Source organism: Microcaecilia unicolor, chromosome 10 (assembly GCF_901765095.1).
Source record: "Microcaecilia unicolor chromosome 10, aMicUni1.1, whole genome shotgun sequence".
Classification (NCBI taxonomy): Eukaryota; Metazoa; Chordata; class Amphibia; order Gymnophiona; family Siphonopidae; genus Microcaecilia; species Microcaecilia unicolor.
Window position 1 is genome coordinate 146502776 of NC_044040.1, and position 19795 is coordinate 146522570.

Consider the following 19795-nt stretch of genomic DNA (forward strand, 5'->3'; position numbering starts at 1 on the left):
CTTGTCCAAACCATTTTTTAAAACCCTGCTACATAACTGCTTCTACCACATTTTCTGGCAATGAGTTCCAGAGTTTAATTACACATTGAGTGAAAAAAACATTTTCTATGATTTGTTCTAAATGTACTACTTGTTTACTTCATGGTGTGCCCCCTAGCCTTTGTAGTTTTGGAAAGCGTAAGCAAGCAATTCACATCTACCCATTCCACTCCACTCATGATTTTATAGATCAGATCTTTCCAAACTTTGGATTGGGACCCCAAATTGGATAACAAAACCACATTTGGGTTTTGACCTAGGTGGGATATGAATAGATGCCTTATTATTCTGTACCTCCGGGGGGAGGGGGTGTCATAGGGTTTATTTGGCTATGATCATAGGGTTATGGCCACAAAAAGATTGATCAGCTTGGAAAAGAGATAGAGATCAAAAACAGGGCTTAAGGACACTCCATCATTCCATCCCCTTTATCATTTTGATTGCCCTTCTCTGTACCTCTAATTCCACTTATGATGAGACCCTTTGGTCAATAGTGACCACTGCCACCAAAGGGATTTCAGACGTACTGATTTTGATAAAATGGGGGAATGCCTGAAGAAGGAGCTGTTGGCATGGGAAGGTGTAGGAGAAGTGGAAAAACAGTGGTCCAAGCTAAAGGCTGCTATAAATATGGCGACTGATCTTTTTGTGAGGAGAGTAAACAAAAACAAGAGAAGCAGGAAGCCTATATGGTTCTCCAAACAAGTAGCTGAAAAAATAAGAGCAAAAGAGGCTTTGTTCAAGAAATACAAAAGAACGCAACGAGAGGATCATGGAAAAGATTATCGGATTAAACTCAAAGAAGCGAAGAGGGAAATACGGCTAGCGAAAGCACGAGCGGAAGAAAAAATGGCTAAAGATTTAAAGAGAGGTGACAAGACCTTTTTCAGACATATTGGAGAAAGGAGAAGAGATAGGAATGGAATTGCGAGACTGAAAGATAATGAGAATGGCTATGTGGAGAGTGATGAAGATAAAGCGAACATGCTAAACAATTATTTCTCTTCGGTGTTCACGGAGGAAAATCCTAGAGAAGGACTGCGGTTGGCTGCCGAGGGAACATCTGGGAATGGAGTGGCTACTGCGCCGTTTATGGAAGAAAGAGTTTATAAACAGCTGGAGAATCTGAAGGTGGACAAAGCTGTGGGACCAGACGGGATACATCCCAGGATACTGAAGGAGCTCAGAGAGGTCCTGGCGGGACCTCTTAAAGATTTATTTAATAGCTCTTTAGAGACATGAGAGGTTCCACAAGATTGGAGATGAGCGGATGTGGTCCCTCTTCACAAAAGTGGAGACAAAGAAGAAGTGGGGAAGTACAGACCGGTAAGTCTAACGTCGGTGGTAGGAAAAATAATGGAGTCACTGCTGAAAGAAAGGGTAGTTAACTTTCTAGAAGCCGACAGGTTACAGGACTCAAGGCAACATGGTTTTACCAAAGGAAATTCCTGCCAAATGAATCTTACTGACTTTTTTGACTGGGTGACCAAAGAACTGGATGAGGGACATGCGCTAGATGTAATCTACTTGGACTTCAGCAAAGCCTTTGATTCGGTCTCCCACAGAAAACTCGTGAATAAGCTGAAAGGGTTGATCTTAGGACCAAAAGTGGTGAACTGGATAAGAAACTGGTTGACCAACAGGTGGCACAGGGTGGTGGTAAATGGAATCCGCTCAGAGGAAAGGAAGGTGAGCAGTGGAGTTCCTCAGGGGTCGGTGCTGGGGCCTATTCTGTTTAATATATTTGTGGGAGATATTGCTGAAAGGTTGGAAGGAAAGGTGTGCCTTTTTGCAGATGACACGAAAATAGCCAATAGAGTGGATACCCTGGAGGGAGTAGAAACGATGAGAAGGGATCTCCAAACATTAGAAGAATGGTCGAGGGTCTGGCAGTTAAAATTTAATCTACTACACCTGGGGAAAATTGTTTCAAATAGAGTACAAATCCTGCACATCAAAATACACAAATACTCATTTTAACTCTAACAAAAGATTTTTAAATATAGTGTACACATACTTTCATCATAAACAAATTTAATGTCTAAGGAACTCACTCATTCAAGCCGTTCACTTCCTCATACTACCCTTAGTCTCTATGAACACTGAACTATGAACACGAGTATTTGTGAAGTTAAAATTTAATGCCAAGAAGTGTAGAGTGATGCACTTGGGGTGCAGAAACCAAAAAGAGAGATAATGGATAGGAGAGGAGAGATTAGTAAGCTCGACTCAGGAGAAAGACCTTGGGGTGTTGGTGTTGGAGGATTTGAAGGTGAAAAAACAAGGCGACAGCCATGGCCAGAAGGATGCTAGGCTGCATAGAGAGGGGCATAACCAGCAGAAGAAAGGAGGAGTTGATGCCCCTCTACAAGTTGTTGGTGAGGCCCCACTTGGAGTATTATGTTCAGTTTTGGAGGCTGTATCTTGCTAAAGATATAAAAAGACTGGAAGCGGTGCAAAGAAAAGCTACAAAAATGGTATGGGATTTGCGTTGCAAACAGTACGAGGAGAGACTTGCTGACCTGAACATGTATACCTTGGAGGAAAGGAGAAACAGGGGTGACATGATACAGATGTTCAAATATTTGAAAGGTATTAATCCGGAAATGAACCTTTTCCGGAGATGGGAAGGCAGTAGAACTAGAGGACATGAATTGAGGTTGAAGGGGGGCAGACTCAGGACTAATATCAGGAAGTATTTTTTCACGGAGAGGGTGGTGGGTATGTGGAATGACCTCCTGTGGGAGGTGGTGGAGATGAAAACGATAATGGAATTCAAATGTGTAGGATAAACACAAAGGAATCCTGTTTAGAAGGAATGGTTCCATGGAATCTTAGTGGAGATTAGGTGGCGACGCTGGTAATTAGGAAACAAAATGGGAGCTGGGCAGACTTCTACGGTCTATGCCCTGATCACGACTGAATAGATAGGGATGGGCTGGAGTGTAAATGTTAAGGGGCTTCGACATTAGATTCAGAACTTAGTACAAGAACAGTACTGGGGAGACTTCTACGGTGTGTGCCCTGAGAAAGGCAAGGACAAATCAAACTCGGGTATACATATTGTGATAATCACAGTGCCTGCCCTTACATGAGGAGGCCGCCAGAGGGCGCTCTCCCATTGAAAACCTAAAATGTCCTGATCTGGCCCCTAGAGGGAGCCAAAGAGTATAGTCCATGGTAGTGACCAGAAGAAACAGCTAGGGGGTGCTCCTGGCATAGGACTTGTACTTCCCAGGGAGGCCACCAGGGGGACTCTCTGAGTGGAAGCTGGATAGGTGGAGAAAGTTCTGGGTGCGGACCTTTCTGGAAGCAGGGGGAGAGGCCTAAAGAAAGGTGGAGTGGATTATTGGGCACCCTATAAAAAGCATCCTCTAGCCAAGGGAGGAGAGAGAAGATGGGGGGGGGGGGGGAGACCTGCAACACCCAGAGCTGGAGAATTACAAGCCGGGAACCGAGGAAAGAGGCTTGCTGAAGTGGAGCTCAAGAGAGAGGTCAGGAGAAGGTTCCCTCCAAACCCAGAGAGGTACTTACCTGGTGGGGGCCAGGCACTGGGTGCTAGTATTATGAACAATTGCCACTGATATTGGAACTGTGAAATGTTTAAAAAGAACAAACAGCCGTGGGGTGGAGGATAGGACCGTAAGGTTAATGTGAATAAAAAAGGTCCTATCCAGGGGAGGAGGCTGTTATACCCTGAGACCCAGATGTCCCCAGTAAATGGTCTCAGGGGGTGAATCGCAGTAACAGATTAATAGTGGGCAAGCCAGGTTCCCACAAGACTGTAACCTAGCTAATAAACTGAATTTACATGCAACCAGCTAATTTGCATATTTTTGCAAGCAGAGGAAGCTGTGCTATCTTCCAGAGAAGGATGACCTGGGGGCCCCACCAGAAGAACTGGTAAGGAGGGTCGGTTACCAGGTGGTACAGAGGGGAGGCCGGGCCAGGACTGCAGGTTAAGGAAGAGGTCACCCTGAGGGAAAGGGGAGGACCAAACCTAGAGGCCTGAGTCAATGCAGTCACAGAGAAGTCTGGTTTCAAGGTGGTTCCCTGAGGCAAAAGGCTGGTGAGGCCGGGCAGGAGCCACTAGAGGGCCCCTGCACACCAGAGCACCCCTGTGGGAGTTACAAAGGGCACTATGCCAGATGGAACCTTGTTATTGAATAACCCCCTGACGACAAGGACATCAGAGAATCCCTGCTACCCTTGGCAGTTGAATAACAGTGTCTGGAAGTTGAAACCAAGGGAAGAGCAGAGGGTTAGTGGGACCCAGGCAATAATTTTATCCCCAGGGAAGTGTGCAGAAAGGCCTACTGACTACAGGCGGGTTCTGGGGGACTAGAGAACTCAAAGTGAAGCGGAGTGGGAAAGGCATCAGTCTCCAGAGGAGGTCTCTTGTGTGGGTGAAGACAGACAGCACGGAGAGGTGCAGGTCGGGAGCAGACAGCACGGGGAGGTGCAGGTCGAGAGGAGACAGCACGGAGAGGTGCAGCTCAGGAGCCGACAGCACGGAGAGGTGCTGGCTGGCAAGTCAGCAGAGTGCTACGAGGTCTCCTGTGTGTCCTTTTTACAATATAAAGTATCACATACCATGTAAAATGAGTTTATCTTGTTGGGCAGACTGGATGGACTGTACAGGTCTTTATCTGTCATCATTTACTATGTTACGTTACATGTGGGTGGAGCACCACTTTAGCAATAGCTCCTCATTCATGGAGCCCTGTGTATCCACATAGATCACACACTCCAAAACCTAGCCTTGAGCTAAGTCAGGAGTTGATCAGCACAGCAGTACTAGGAGCAAGAAAAGAAATCAGGGCTTAGTAGCTGAGCCAAGAGGGAAACTAAACCAAGAAACATATTTAGTTTGTAGGCAATGTACCCCTTGCCCCCTTCTAAACTCCATATATTTTGCCTGTCTCCACTTGTTGCATCCACACTATTTCTTTGGACCAATGCAGCACAATGAGCCCATTTGTTCCATCACCACCATCTCCCATGGGATATAAGAAGGGATGATTGTTTATTTTTATGAGAAAGGGTAATGACATTCCTCTCCATTCCTCTTTCAATTTGAAATTTGACTATAGGTCCTCTCCGTGACTGTGTTGCCAAAGAGGAGCAATTTTTTAAACAGATATTTGAGACCATATCACGTAAGCAATTCCCCCATGTCCGCCAGTAAAATAATTTATTTATCCTGGTGAACTTAAAACACAAGTTAGAAGGTTAGAACGTGCATGGAATAAAAAGAAAGACGACCCCACACTTAACACCTGGAAACAACTCCAAAGAAAATACAAATATACCATAAGACAAACTAAAAGATTATATTACAAAACTGAAATTGGACCAAACTACAAGGACACACATAAACTCTTCCAACTCGTGAATAAAGTACTAGATATTACACCAGTCACAACCAACAGCAAAGATGCACCAGGAGCAGACAATCTCGCGAGATACTTCAATGAGAAAATCGTACAATTGCGACTTAAGATACCTGTCAGTACCATCGACTATGCTGAATTCCTTGACTGTCTAGACCCAGACCCTGGTGTATACCCAGCAGACAGAACCTAGACCAACTTCGAGACATTATCTGAGGAAATCATCTCCCAAACACTCAAAAGATTTGCCAAATCTCATTGCAAACTAGACATATGTCCAAACAGTCAGGATTTCGGTCTAACCACAGTACTGAAACAGTACTAGTTACTCTCATGACTAAATTCAAACAAATGATTGCAACTGGAAAGAACATACTACTTCTACAATTTGACATGTCAAGCGCTTTCGACAAGGTTGATCATGGAATACTACTACATATCCTTGAGTACTTCGGAGTTGGAGGTAACATTCTCAATTGGTTCAAGGGATTCCTAACCACACGATGATACCAAGTAACATCTAACTCGACTACTTCAGCCACATGGATACCTGAATGCAGAGTCCCACAGGGATTCCCCCTCTCACCGACTCTATTCAACTTAATGATGATACCCTTGGCCAAACTATTATCAAACCAAAACCTCAACCCATACATATACGCAGACGACGTAATGATCTACATGACATCAACAAAAGTCTCCATATCATGCATTCATGGGCGGATGCATTTCGGCTGAAACTTAATGCAGAAAAAACCCAATGCCTAATACTCACCTCTCAACATAACATGAACAAATTCACCACCATTAACACACCAAATCTGTACCTTCCAATTTCAGACACCCTAAAAATTCTTGGAGTTACCATCGATCGACACCTGATACTTGAGAGCCACGTGAAAAACACAACCAAGAAGATGTTCCACTCACTGTGGAAATTAAAAAGAATAAGACCTTTCTTCCCAAGGACTGTTTTCCGTAACCTGGTACAATCAATGGTGCTCAGTCATCTAGACTACTGCAACGCACTCTACGCTGGCTGTAAAGAACAAATAATCAATAAACTTCAGACAGCCCAGAACACTGCAGCTAGACTCATATTCGGTAAAACAAAATATGAAAGTGCCAAACCCCTACGAGAAAAACTACACTGGCTCCCACTTAAAGAACGCATCACTTTCAAAATATGCTCCCTAGTTTACAAAATCATTCACGGAGATGCACCAGCCTACATGTCAGACCTGATAGACTTACCACCCAGGAATGCTAAAAGATCATCCTGCACATTTCTTAATCTGCACTTCCCCAACTGCAAAGGTCTAAAATACAAACTAATGCACGCGTCAAACTTTACCTACTTGAGCACACAATTATGGAACGCATTGCCGCGCAACTTAAAAACAATTTATGAACTAACTAACTTCCGCAAACTACTGAAGACCCATCTCTTTAAAAAGGCGTACCACAAAGATCAACAAATGTGAATATACACAACTCCTCCACATATATTCAGAACTGTCTTACAATATCTGCTTGTTTTGCTACTATCATGTTTTATCATTATCATGTTGAAGGGGGGCAGACTCAAGAAAAATGTCAGGAAGTATTTTTTCACGGAGAGAGTGGTGGATGCTTGGAATGCTCTCCCGCAGGAGGTGGTGGAGAGGAAAACGGTAACGGAATTCAAACATGCATGGGATAAACATAAAGGAATCCTGTTCCAAGGGATTGGATCCTCAGAAGCTTAGCTGAGATTAGGTGGCAGAGCCGGTGGTGGGAGGCAGGGCTGGTGGTTGGGAGGCGAGGATAGTGCTGGGTAGACTTATACAGTCTGTCCCAGAGCCGGTGGTTGGGAGGCACGGATAGTGCTGGGCAGACTTATACGGTCTGTGCCCTGAAAATGACAGATACAAATCAAGGTAAGGTATACATAAAAAGTAGCACATATGAGTTTATCTTGTTGGGCAGACTGGATGGACCATGTAGGTCTTTTTCTGCCATCATCTACTATGTTACTATGAGGGGCATAATCGAACTGCGCCGGCGAAATCGATCGCCGGCGATCTATTTTGGCGGTGCCACAACAGCTGGCCGGAACCGTATTATCGAAAAAGATGGCCGGCCAACTTTTGTTTCGATAATACGGTTGGGGCCGGCCAAATGCCATAGATCGCTGGGTTTGAGATGGCCTACTTTTCAGCAATAATGGAACCGTCCATCTCAAACCCGGCCAAATCCAAGGTATTTGGCTGTGGGAGGGGCCAGCATTCGTAGTGCATTGGTACTTCTGGATGTTTAGATCTTGCTGATCAGTTATGTTATGACTTACTTGTTCTGGAGTGCTGTATTTTGTGATACTGTTTTGAGAAATGTTCAAAAAAGACTTCATACAAATTAAAAAAGTCCCTGCTGTTCATTTTCCCTTGATGGCCGTCCCTGATGTGCACTTCCCTTAATGGCCATCTTTCCCTGAGGGGCACTTCCTTTAATAGCCATCTTTCCCTGAGGGGCACTTCCTTTAATAGCCGTCTTTCTCTCCGAAAGTGCACTTCTCTTAATGGCCGTCTTTCTCCCTGAATAGGGAAATCAAAACAGTTTTTGCACACTGCATTTTTTGTAGTAACAGTGGGATTTGAACCAGCCACCTCTGGATTGCAAGCCCAGTGATGTAACCACTTGGCCACAGCTCCACTTATTTAGGCACCCCTCCCTTTTAATTATACCCCTCAAGGTCTCTCTCAGCCATTCACAGACAGCTAAACGCACTGTGATTGGCTGAGAGAGACCTGAAGGGGTATAATCAAAAGGGAGGGCCAGCCAAGTAACTTGAGCTGTGGTCAAGTGGTTACATCATGGCTCTTGTAATGCAGAGGTGGCTGGTTCAAATCCCTTTGTTACTACTAAAAAAACTGTGAGCAAAAAAAGTTTTGATTTCCCTGTTTGGGGAGAAAGCTGGCCATTAAGAAAAGTGCACTTTTGGAGAGAAAGACAGCTATAAAGGTAAGTGCACGTCAGGGACGGCCATCAAGGGAAAATGAACGGCAGGGACTTTTTTAATTTGTATGAAGTCTTTCTTGAACATTTATCAAAACAGTTTCACAAAATACAGCACTCAAGAACAAGTAAGTCATAACATAACTGATCAGCAAGATCCTTTTTTTTTTTTTTTTTTTTTTACGAGCTGGCCGACTGGCTTCCCCTCCTAGGGAAGGAAATGTTTTAAAGTTTTTTTTTTTTTTTGGTGGGAGGGGGTTGGTGACCACTGGAGGAGTATGGGGAGGTCATCCCCGATTCCTTCCGGTGGTCATCTGGTCAGTTTGGGCATCTTTTTGAGACTTGGTCGTGAAAATAAATAGACCAAGTAAAACCGGCCAAATGCTCGTCATCGCCGGTTTTCATTTTTCCATTATCAGCTGAAGCCGGCCATCTCGTAAGCACGCCCACGTCCCGCCTTCATTACCCTGCCGACACGCCCCTTGAAGTTTAGCCACCTCCGCGACCAAATGCCGGCGAGTGTGTCCAAAAATCGGCTTTCGATTATACCAATTTGGCCGGTTTTAGGAGATGACCGTCCATCTCCCGATTTGTGTCGGAAGATCGCCGGCGATCTCTTTTGAAAATAACCAGGTATGTTACCCAAGATCCTTCTGTAACACAAAATGTCTATTTTCTAATATATTTCCACCATTCATGATGTATTGTAAGCCACATTGAGCCTGCAAAGAGGTGGGAAAATGTGGGATAGAAATGCAATAAATAAATAAATAGGCCTAGAGAAGAGCAAAATGCCACCTACTCCCTACCCTTGACCCAGCTCAGCTAGTACAGAATCTTTACTAAACTTAAACAATTTTCCAACCATTCTGTCTATAGTTTTCTATTCTCTATCTCTGCTTATTCTTGGCCTTCTCTTATGTTTCCTCTCAGCCATTAAGGGCTTCTCTGCTATGAATTCTTTTCCAGCCTTCCTCTCAATTCTTTCATTTCTCTTTCCTCCATATGTTTGTCTGTCCACAGTCTGTCTCTCTATCTTCTCTCATCTCGCTTTCTTTATCTCACTCTTTCATGCCATTTATGTTTTTTCACCTTCATGACTCTCCATCATGACCTCTCCTCTCACCTTTCTCTCAGCCAGTCTTTTCCCGATTCCACATAGCTACTCTCCAGCTCTTCTATGGAGGAGAGTAGCCTAGTGGTTAGTGCAGAGGACTTTGATCCTGGGGAACTGGGTTCAATTCCCACTGTAGCTCCTTGTTACTGTGGGCAAGTCACTTAACCCTCAATTGCTCCAGGTATAAAATAAGTACCTGTATATATGTAAACTGCTTTGAATGTTGTTGCGAAATACCACAGAAAGGCAGTATATCAAGTCCCCTTTCCCTTTCTAGTTCCTCTTCCCTCTGCCTGTTCTTGTTCCTTTCTCCTAGGATCATGTCTCCTTCTCTCAGCTCCCTTCCCTCATCACAGTCTTTGCTCACTCCTTGAGTTCCTTTCACTGTCACAGCCTGTTTCTACTTGTTTCACACAGCTCCACTCCCAGTCACCTATAATCCAGCTTCTCTTCCCATTAGAGCTGCTTTCTGCCACTTTCAGCTCTTTACAGCAGCATTCTCTCTCCCAGCCAGTAACCTCATTCAATCCCCTTCACCCCTTCTTGACCCCTCTATTTCTTTCCCCACAGCCTGTTCCTATCATCCAGTCTCTCTTCCTCTTATAGATCCTTTCTGCCTCTTCAGCCTTTCAGAGAATTCTCACCCCTCACCCCTGCTAGTAACCCGTTTCAGTTCTCTTACTCCTTCCTAGTCCTCTCTATTCTTCTCTCCACAACTCCACTTTATTTATTTATTAAAAAATTGTTATTACTAACTATCCATTATTCTAGGCGGATTACAAGTTTACATTCATAAAAATCATATTACAAATTGTTCAGTACACATAAATTATAAACAAACACAATCCACTATGTAATATGTCTTTCACCTTCTGTTCAGACATCACTACAGATATTACTTTCTCATATGAACAAGCTGAAATCACCTATATGCTTCAACAAATAGCAAAGTCTTAAGTTTGAGCTTTGTGCTTCTGTGCTCATCACCCAGCCTCTTTTCCCCTTACAACTGCTTTCTGCAATAGCCACATTCTCTCTCCCAGCCAATAACATATTTCAATCCCTTTCACCCCTTCCTAGCCCCTCTATTCATCTCCCAGTTCTTCTCTTCTTAACTGCTAAATGTATCTCTTTGGCAACACATGCCAATAAAGTTATATGACTCAATTTTCTTTCCTTTTTTCATTGTCTATCTGCTGCTCTTCCCTTCCCCATTGGCAGATGCAGACAGGAAGTGCCTTATTCCTAGGCTACAATAGAAATCAAACAAAATAAAACTTGGAAAAGAAAATAAGATGATACCTTTTTCATTGGACATAACTTAATACATTTCTTGATTAGCTTTCGAAGGTTGCCCTTCTTCGTCAGATCGGAAATAAGCAAATGTGCTAGCTGACAGTGTATATGAGTGAAAACATTCAAGCATTACTATGACAGTCTGATAGGGTGGGAGGATGGGGGTGGGTCGGAGGTATGCATGGGGACATCAAAGCATATCATTGATACTCCTAGGCTACAGAATCTCCCTGTTACTCCTGCCCATTCCGCTCTTCTCTCAAAATGGCAGCTGCAACTGAGGCATAACTCCTATCCTGACTACTCCTCTATACCACCAGAGATTGTAAAGTAGTTTGAGGGGGGGGAGGGGAGATGCTCTTTGTTTTGTTTTTCTTTGTACTGCGACTGCAAAGTAATGCAATTATGATTTTGCACAACAGTTTTTATGGTACCTGTATGTAATATGTAAACTGCTTTGGTTGTACCACAGAAAGGCAGTATATCAAGAATCTAATAAACAAACAAAATGCTTTTGATACAAGATTTAAACAGGAACTTAAGTCTGTAAATTTAGGAAGATAAGCCCCTTAGGAATTAGCCTTTCTGTGAAGTTATGGTGTCAGTTGTCACTCCAAGTGTGGTGCAAAGTCAGCCACTGTAAAAGCCCCGTGGCTTTTAGTTTCAGTTTTCATTAGTTGCAGACCATGTGTGATGGCTATTTTGCTTGGAGGTAAAATATGGTCTTTCATTATTTAAATTATTATATTCTGGCTTGATTACCATGTTTCTAGCAGAGGGATGCAGACTGCAAGTTCTAACAAACCCCAGTGGCCCTAACTGGTTCACATTCATAATAGCCAACTTTTCAAAATTATTGGAGGTGCTAAACCAATTGGAAAATACTTCTCCCTGGACACAGTCAATGCATTTGTTCAGTACTCGGGGTGCTCAAGCACCCACAGAGCTGGCTCCTATACAACCAAACTTGAGTTTTTGGATTTGGTTTCAGCTTTCAGTTGCAGTTTCGGTTTTGGCTGAAAGTTTTCAGACAATTTCTGTGGCATTTTCAGTTGTGGTTGAAACTGAAAAAACTATTTTGGTCAGCCTCTACTTAGAAGTGTTTCCATTAATTTACTCACCACAGAGGTCAGACTAACCAACCTGTAGTTCCCAACCTCCTCCTTACTTCAGCTTTTGTGGAGAGGGACCGTATTCACCCTTCCCCAGTCCTCTGGGACCACCACTGACTCTAAAGAAGTATCTGGCCCCCACATGCTATGGGAATGCCCAGTAATTAGGCAGTTTTGGGGTAAAATCATGGAATATTGTGAAATATTGCTAAAGAAGAAGATACGTCTGCCACCCAAGAATATGGTGCTGGGACTGGATGGGAGTGGGCTAGTTATTCGACAAGGGGAGCGACTATTAATATATAAGGCTTTAATTATTGGGAAACAATGTATATTGCAATTTTGGACTCAGGAAACAGGGCCATCCTACTGGCTGTGGAGGAATATGCTTCACTCACTGGTGATGATGGAGGCATATAGAGCGAGCCGTGGCCCTAGAAGTAAACAACGATTCTGGGAGGTCTGGGAGCCATATGTACAGGCCCTGTCTAGCAGAGCTCGTAGTTTACTGATAAATACTCTCACGTTGTAGTCTGGGGATTTGGGAAGGGGGGGAAGGGGTATAAGATCTTTCTGTGGGGGAGGATTTATGGAATGGGAAGGGGGGGGAAGAGTGCTCCAAGTTGGAACGTTTGTGTAAGGTTGCTAAATTTGTATGGGTGAGGCTAACCTCATATTGAAGTGCTGATGTATACGTGCTAACTATACATGAGTGTCATTTTCAGTGGACAAAGAGGAAGGGAATTGTTAATACTTGGATGGGGGGGGGAGGAAATTAAAAGGTATTGACATTATGGAACTAGTAAAAGATTGTTATGGTTTTATGATGACAATGTATATGTGCCTTCGTATTGGTTGTATTATTATTATCGTCAATAAAATAGATTTAAATAAGAAGTATCTGGCCCCATCACTTTGTCTACCTTTAGTAGCTCCTCACAAACACGGGGTCTTTTACTAAAGCTTAGCTCGAGTTATCTGCAGCAAAGCCCATTTTATTCCTATGGGCTGTGCTGCAGATAACGCAAACTAAGCTTTAGTAAAAGACCCCCACAGTCTTCTGAAAATTAATCAAGGTTTTCCACACTTTCATTCCTATTTGTGCTTGTCTTCCATGGTCCTATTTCTGGCCCTTCAGTTTTGAATAACAAACAGAAACAATTGTTAAGCAATTCCATTTTATCCTTATCTGCCTTCACCCTTAACCTTGCAATGCCACTTCTGTACTTCCACCTATCACCGACATATCTATAAAATAGGGCGGACTCACCATAAGGGCATCTGGGCAGTGCCTGAAGGCCCAGAGGTTCTGGGGTGCTCAGGGTTTCTCTCTACCCCTTCCCCTGCAAATTACAACCCCTACCAGTCCCACCTTAAAGGGCCCTAGTGGTCTAGTGGCATCTTTGGGGACAAGAATTATCCCTACTCTGCCCTGCCCCCTGCTGCTACTCTTCCAGGCGCTGCTACATTTTCAAAATGGCAGCTGAGACTTCCCTGTGGCAGCCTCACAAGACTTCCAAGGCCCGTGAGGCTACTACAGGAAGTCCCGGCAGCCATTTTGAAAACTCATCTGTGTCAGGCAGAGCAGCGACAGTGGTCAGAAAAGAGTGGGGATCTTTCCTGCCCCTGGGGAGTCCGCTAGACCACCAGGGTCCTTCAAGGTAGGACTGTGGATGGCAGGGTGCAGTTGGTGGCAGTGTGTGGATGGGGGCACAGGTAGTGCCTGGGGGGGAGAGCCCCAATGATCCTTATTGCCCTGGAGCCCAGAGCACTGTCAGTCCGCCCCTGCTATAAAATGTCTTGTTCCCTCATTTTACCATATTGACTATTTTTTCTTCTGTTTGTATCTTTGCTTTTCTGGCTACTTTACCAGCTTCTCTTAGCTTTACCCATATTTTCTCTTTCTGCGATTGCATGTAGTTTATGAAAGCTAATCTCTTTTTCCTTACCTTTTCAGATGCCATTTTTGAGAACCAAAGTGGCTTTCTTTTCCTCTTACTTTTATTTACTTTCCTAAAAAAAACAAAACTTGTTACCCTTAAAATAACTCCATTCAGTTTCGTCCACAGCCCTGCCCTTCTACTTCCCCCAGCCGTTTCCATCCAACTAACAACTCCTTGAGGTATTCCCCCATCTTGAATAAACCTTCTCCACTTTTGTCTCAATATTGAACCACATCATCCAGTAATCACTGAATGCCAGATGATCACCATATAACATCAGAAACTCTTTCCCCATTCATAAGCATTAGGTCTGGCTTGGCACCAGACCACATGGGCTCCATTATTAAATGCTGGAACAGTTTTCCCTGAAGAGAATCCAGGATCTCACTACTTCTAGACAGCCCTGCAAAAGGAATGCCCCAATCAACATCCTGCATATTGAAATCACCTACTTTCCTTCTCATAATAACTATATAGTAAGTGCATTCATTTATATCTCTCCACTTCTGCTTGTGAGGGAGGTCTGTATTCCACAACCAATAACCCACAGTGCCTTTTCCTTACCCCATAAATCTTGCAGTGCTGCTGCTTTAATATTATCATTGATATATAGCATTACTCCTCCTCCCTTTCTTCCCAGTTCCCACCCTGTCCTTCCTGAAAAGATTATAACTCAGTCCAAATATATCTCAGTCATGGTTGTCTGTGAACCATGTCTTCATGACCACCAATAAATCCAAATAATCCTCTTCCATTAAAGCCTCTAGATCCAGAACCTTATTTCCCATACTATGGGCATTAGTATACACAACTTTCCAGATATTTCCCTTTTCCCCCATTTTAGTAGAGGTACCATATATACTGGAATACAAACTGAGATTTTTTGGCCAAAAAAGGCATCAAAAATTGAATCTCAGTTTATATTTGAGAACTATCTCCTGCTTGCCCCTGTGGTGTCTGGAATTCCTCCCATTCCTTCTCTCCCAAGTTTCCAAGTTTATTAAAGGTATATATCCCGCTCATAAAAGTAATTTCTAGGTGGCTTACAGTTTAGGGGTAATCAGGAAAGGATTCAGAGAACAGAGTGATAGACTGTGAGGGAAGGAGGAGGATGAAATACAATGTTTGATAGGAAAGCTAGGTGGAAAGCCACTGTGGTTGCCTGCCCTGCCCCCAAACCAGAAAAGCTCCTACTTACTTCCTCCCCCCTCTCGGTCTTACTGTATCACCCTGGTGGTCTGATGGTGTGTTGGGGCAGGAGCAAACCCTACTCACTTCTACACATGGCCTCTCCATTGCCACAACTTCCAGTGGCAGTCTCACAAGATTGCCACTGGACCTTATGGCAGCCATTTGGGGACTGGAGCCAAATAAACCCCCCCAAAAGAGTAGGCGTTCAGAAGAAGGACTTGACTTGGTGCTGTGTTTCAATGCAACCATCTGCATCAGGAGTGTCAACAATCTGAATGTATACACTAAAGTTCAAAGCATTTAGCAGGGAAAGCACTTATTCCGATAATTTCCTTTTGAGAATTATCTAACCTCCAACAAACACTCATGTTTAGAACCATTCAGATTGTTGTGACTCCTGATGCAGGTGGTCGCATCGAAACACACCACCACGTCAAGCCCTTCTTCTGAACTCCTACTGTTTTGAGGGATTTGTTTTACCTAGACCTGGTGACTTTTTTTTATTATTATTATAATAATAAACTTTGATTCCAAGGCTTCTTTTTTCTACTTTTTGTTGGTCCTTCCCTACTTCATTTTCTTCTGTCATTTGCAAAGATATGGGAAATGCCCAACAACATATCCTATGTCATTGCATGTTGTTAGCAAATGAAAGCAAGCAGAAAAAAAACCCCACATTTTGTGGGTTTTTTTTCATTCACCAACACTATTGCACACTCATTGGACACTATGGGGTACTTTAGATAACGATTGTGCATTCTTTTCTGGTAGTGCACACGTGTCTGCTGGTTCATGCAGACACAACACAGTGGAGGCGACAAATAGTGTGCTACAGTTCTTTAATTATGGGGCAAACACTGTTTTTTTTTTAAATTACATTTGTACCCTGCGCTTTCCCACTCATGGCAGGCTCTATGCGGCAGGCAATAGAGGGTTAAGTGACTTGCCCAGAGTCACAAGGAGCTGCCTGTGCCGGGAATTGAACTCAGTTCCTCAGGACCAAAGTCCACCACCCTAACCACTAGGCCACTCCTCCACATAAAGCAGAATTTTGTATCATTCATATTCAAAAAGTATCCTCGTCCTCCTCTTTTTACTCTGTGGTTTCGAAGACATTATATAATTGATTTTTATTTATATTAATATCATTATTTTAACTATATTTCAATTTTAATATGTATTTACATTTATATAATCTTTGTGTTTTCGTATGTATCATTATAATTTGTTATTGATGTTCTCATTTTGATAAGCTTCCTAGTCAAGCTTTTATTTTATAAAAACATTCATTTAAAAAAACTCTTGTACTTTATAAACATTTTGTACTTTTTAGTTATTTATTTGTACATACATAATCTTTATTTCTACATAGACTCCAGCGGAAGGCCTATTGAGCCAAAACATGACCCATATTGAGTCGATGTGTTTCCTTAAAGATATTGTTTTAAAGAATTGTAGTACACCATAGACTGTTGCCTCCACTGTGTTGTGTCTGCATGGCAAAGTATGGAGTTTGTTCTTCTGTTTCTTTTGCTGGTTCATGCTCGCATACACTATTGGGAAAAGAGTGCGCACTCTTTAGTAAAAGTGCTCCTTCTTTACAAAATAGTGCACACTCTTCATAATATTCATCCGGGAATAAGAAAAACAGAACAAAACGAACATTCCTGTAAATGACATGACACAAATATTTTCTGGCTGCCCACCCCTAGTTAGTTTTGGGTCAGATAGTGATATTTTGAAAAACATCACTAGAAGTCAAATGCTAATGGAGGGAGATAGCACATTTCATCACGATTCCCTTGTTACATTTTAGAAAGCCCCTCCTAAGATTGATAGTGATGGCTATGTCAAAAGTGTTACTGTGCTGCTCTTTATCAGAACTCCTTATAAAGGTTTCTGTCAATGTATAAACAGTATGCATACAACATGATCAGCTGAAAAATGGACTCAAAGAAGTAGACATCTGAAACCATGAAATATAATCACAAAAATAGTAAAAAGCAAAGGAAATAATAAATTAGATCATCATTAACCAGCAAAGTCTTAGGATGCACACCCTAAGAGGAAGCAACGAAGTCAAGAAATATCTTGAATATTTTGAATCCATAGATAGAATTGCTACTTGAACCTCCAGGAGCTATGTATGACATTAGCCTGCCTGATTTTATTCTAGGTTTTGATCCATAATCGCAGGGGCCAGAACTTCTGTGGGGGGAGCTTGATTAGCAGTCGCTGGGTGCTCTCTGCCTCTCATTGCTTCGAAAGTGAAAAGCCAAATTATGTTACAATTGGTGAGTAAACGCTTGCAATACCATCTGTCTTTTTGCACACTGCTCAGTCTATTCTGCCTTTAAAGTAGAATTTATACAACTAAAGTAGAACAGTCATTCTGCACAATCCAGTGGATTTATCCAGGTTATTACTATTATGGTGCCAGATCCATGACTGTACTAGGAGTATCGATTTTGTACACAGCAATAGTGACAGACTCTGCCTCTCAAGACATAAAGGCAATAAGTCAAAGTTTACTATATTCTATAGCTTCAATGTATGCATTTTTTCTGATTACTAACTAATGTAGGAGTTTATATATTTATCTATCACTAGTAAATAAAAAAAGGCCTGTTTCTGTCAGAAATGAAACGGGTGCTAGCAAGGTTTTCCTCAGAATGTATGTTTGAGAAAGAGTGTGTGTGAGAGATGGGATGTGTGTGTCAGAGAGAGAATGAGAGAGAGAGAGTGACAGTGTGTGTGTGTGTTTGTGTGAGAGACAGAGTGTGTGTGTGTGTGAGACTGTGGGTGAGCGAGACAGAGAGATAGAGACTGTGTGTATGTGATAGAGAGATAGAGTGTGATAGACAGAGTGTGTGTCAGAGAGAGAGAGTGTATGTGAGAGACAGAGAGTGAGTGATTGGTCTCAGGACCCCCCTCTCCCCCTCCATTTCCCCTGCCCCCCTGCAGCCACCCATGTGCAGCGACCCTCCTCTCCCCCTGCCCACCCTACAGCCACCCATGTGCAGCGACCCTCCTCTCCCCCTGCAGCCACGCATGTGCAGCGTCACTCCTCTCTCCCCTTCCCCCCTCCAGCCACCCATGTCCAGCGACCCTCTCCTCCCCTCTGCCCCCCCTTGGAGCATCACCCAAGCCCTCCCCCCCCTCGAAGCACATCAACCCCCTCGCCACCCGCAGCTGCCAATGGTAATGCTGACCGGCCGCTGCTGCTGCTTCTCCTGTTCAGCAGCAGCAGCTGCTACAAAAAAGAAAAAACCCCAAAAATGTTTTTACACCTGAAACGCGGCACCGTAGACAGCCATCCGGCATTGGCTGTCGTCTCTGCAGCCGCTCTTCCTCTCCCCTCTCACATTACTGCGCTCCTCTGGGGTCTTACTCCAGGGGCAGTGACGTGGAGGCGAGAGGAGGAGCGGCTGCAGAGACGACAGCCAATGCCAGATGGCTGTCTACGGTGCCGCGTTTCAGGTTTCAAAACATTTTGTTTTTTTTTCTTTTTTGTATTGGCCGCTGCTGCTCAACAGGAGAAGCAGCAGCGGCCGGACAGCGTTACCATTGGCAGCTGTGGGTGGCGAGGGGGTTGATGTTGGCGGGGGGGGGATGTTGATGTGCTTGGGGGGAAGGGCTTGGGTGATGCACCGGGGGGGAGGGGCTTGGTTGATGCGCTGAGGGGGGGCACTGACAGCTGATTCCTAGGCAAGGGGAGGAGTAGGAATGGGAATCAGCTGTGAGTGATGTCAGCCTGGCTACGGAGCCTAGCTCAGCAACTGCAGGAGCCATGGACACAGGCAGCTACTTTAGAACGTTGGTGGTGAGAATTATTACATAGGATTTATCCATTTGGGATGTGCAATCATTTGAAATGATATAGGAAACGTCAATGACATATTGTATATCATTTTCTGTAATGCTTGCAATGAATTAGGCTTGTATCATAGCTAAGGGCTGTAAAATCTGTTCCTTGTGGCATGAATTCCCAGTCTTCATTTTATTGTAGGAGATCAACAAACCCAGGTAGCTGATACAAGGATGCATGTTGCACTTCATGCTGCATCTGTTATCTTCTCCTGCTGCCCAGGGACATACTGTTGGTTTGAACTGCATGGAATACTGTTACATGAGTTTGGTCTGAAGTGAAAGACATGGCATAAAGTGTCTTTCTTCTCTACTTTTCAATGGATGGAAGGACTAGGTATCAGAATTTTTTGGAGGGAAGGGAAAGACAATCAAGAGGGTATAGTGGAATAGGGAATGGGGGAATGGAGAACAAGAAGAGAGAGAAGGAGAAGAGAAAGAACAAAAGAAGAAGTACGGGGGGGGGGGGGTTGAAAAGGAGGCAGTGAGGGAGAGGATAGGTGAGGGAAGGGAGCGACGGCAGTTGACATGGTGAATAGTGGGAAAGATAAGAAGTCGTTGTGGGGGGGGGGGGGGAGAGAAGAGGATGCATGAGAGCTTGAATGGTAAGGCGGCCTAAGAAGAAAGACAAGGGCAGTTGAACTGGGACAAAAAGAAATGAAAGATGAAGGAAAAAAATTTTAGAAAGGATCAAACAAGACAGAGAAAAGAAAGCATAAAAACAGAGAAAAGAATAGGAGGCAAGTGAAGGCAAGTAAAAGAAAAGGCCTTGGCCCAGCAGAGTGAAAGACCTCAGGGATCCCAGTGGTGTGCGGGAGAGAACATAAGAATAGCCATACTGGG

At 43.6% G+C, this 19795-nt stretch overlaps 1 protein-coding gene across 1 annotated transcript in view; it reads left to right on the top strand.

Moving 5' to 3' along the window:
• PROC (protein C, inactivator of coagulation factors Va and VIIIa) overlaps positions 1-19795 on the top strand; it is a 196981-nt gene that overhangs the window by 166404 nt on the left and 10782 nt on the right. The window contains exon 16 of the mRNA XM_030215644.1: positions 17262-17379. Within this exon, the coding sequence (XP_030071504.1) occupies positions 17262-17379 (118 nt within the window). The remainder of the gene's footprint in view (positions 1-17261; positions 17380-19795) is intronic.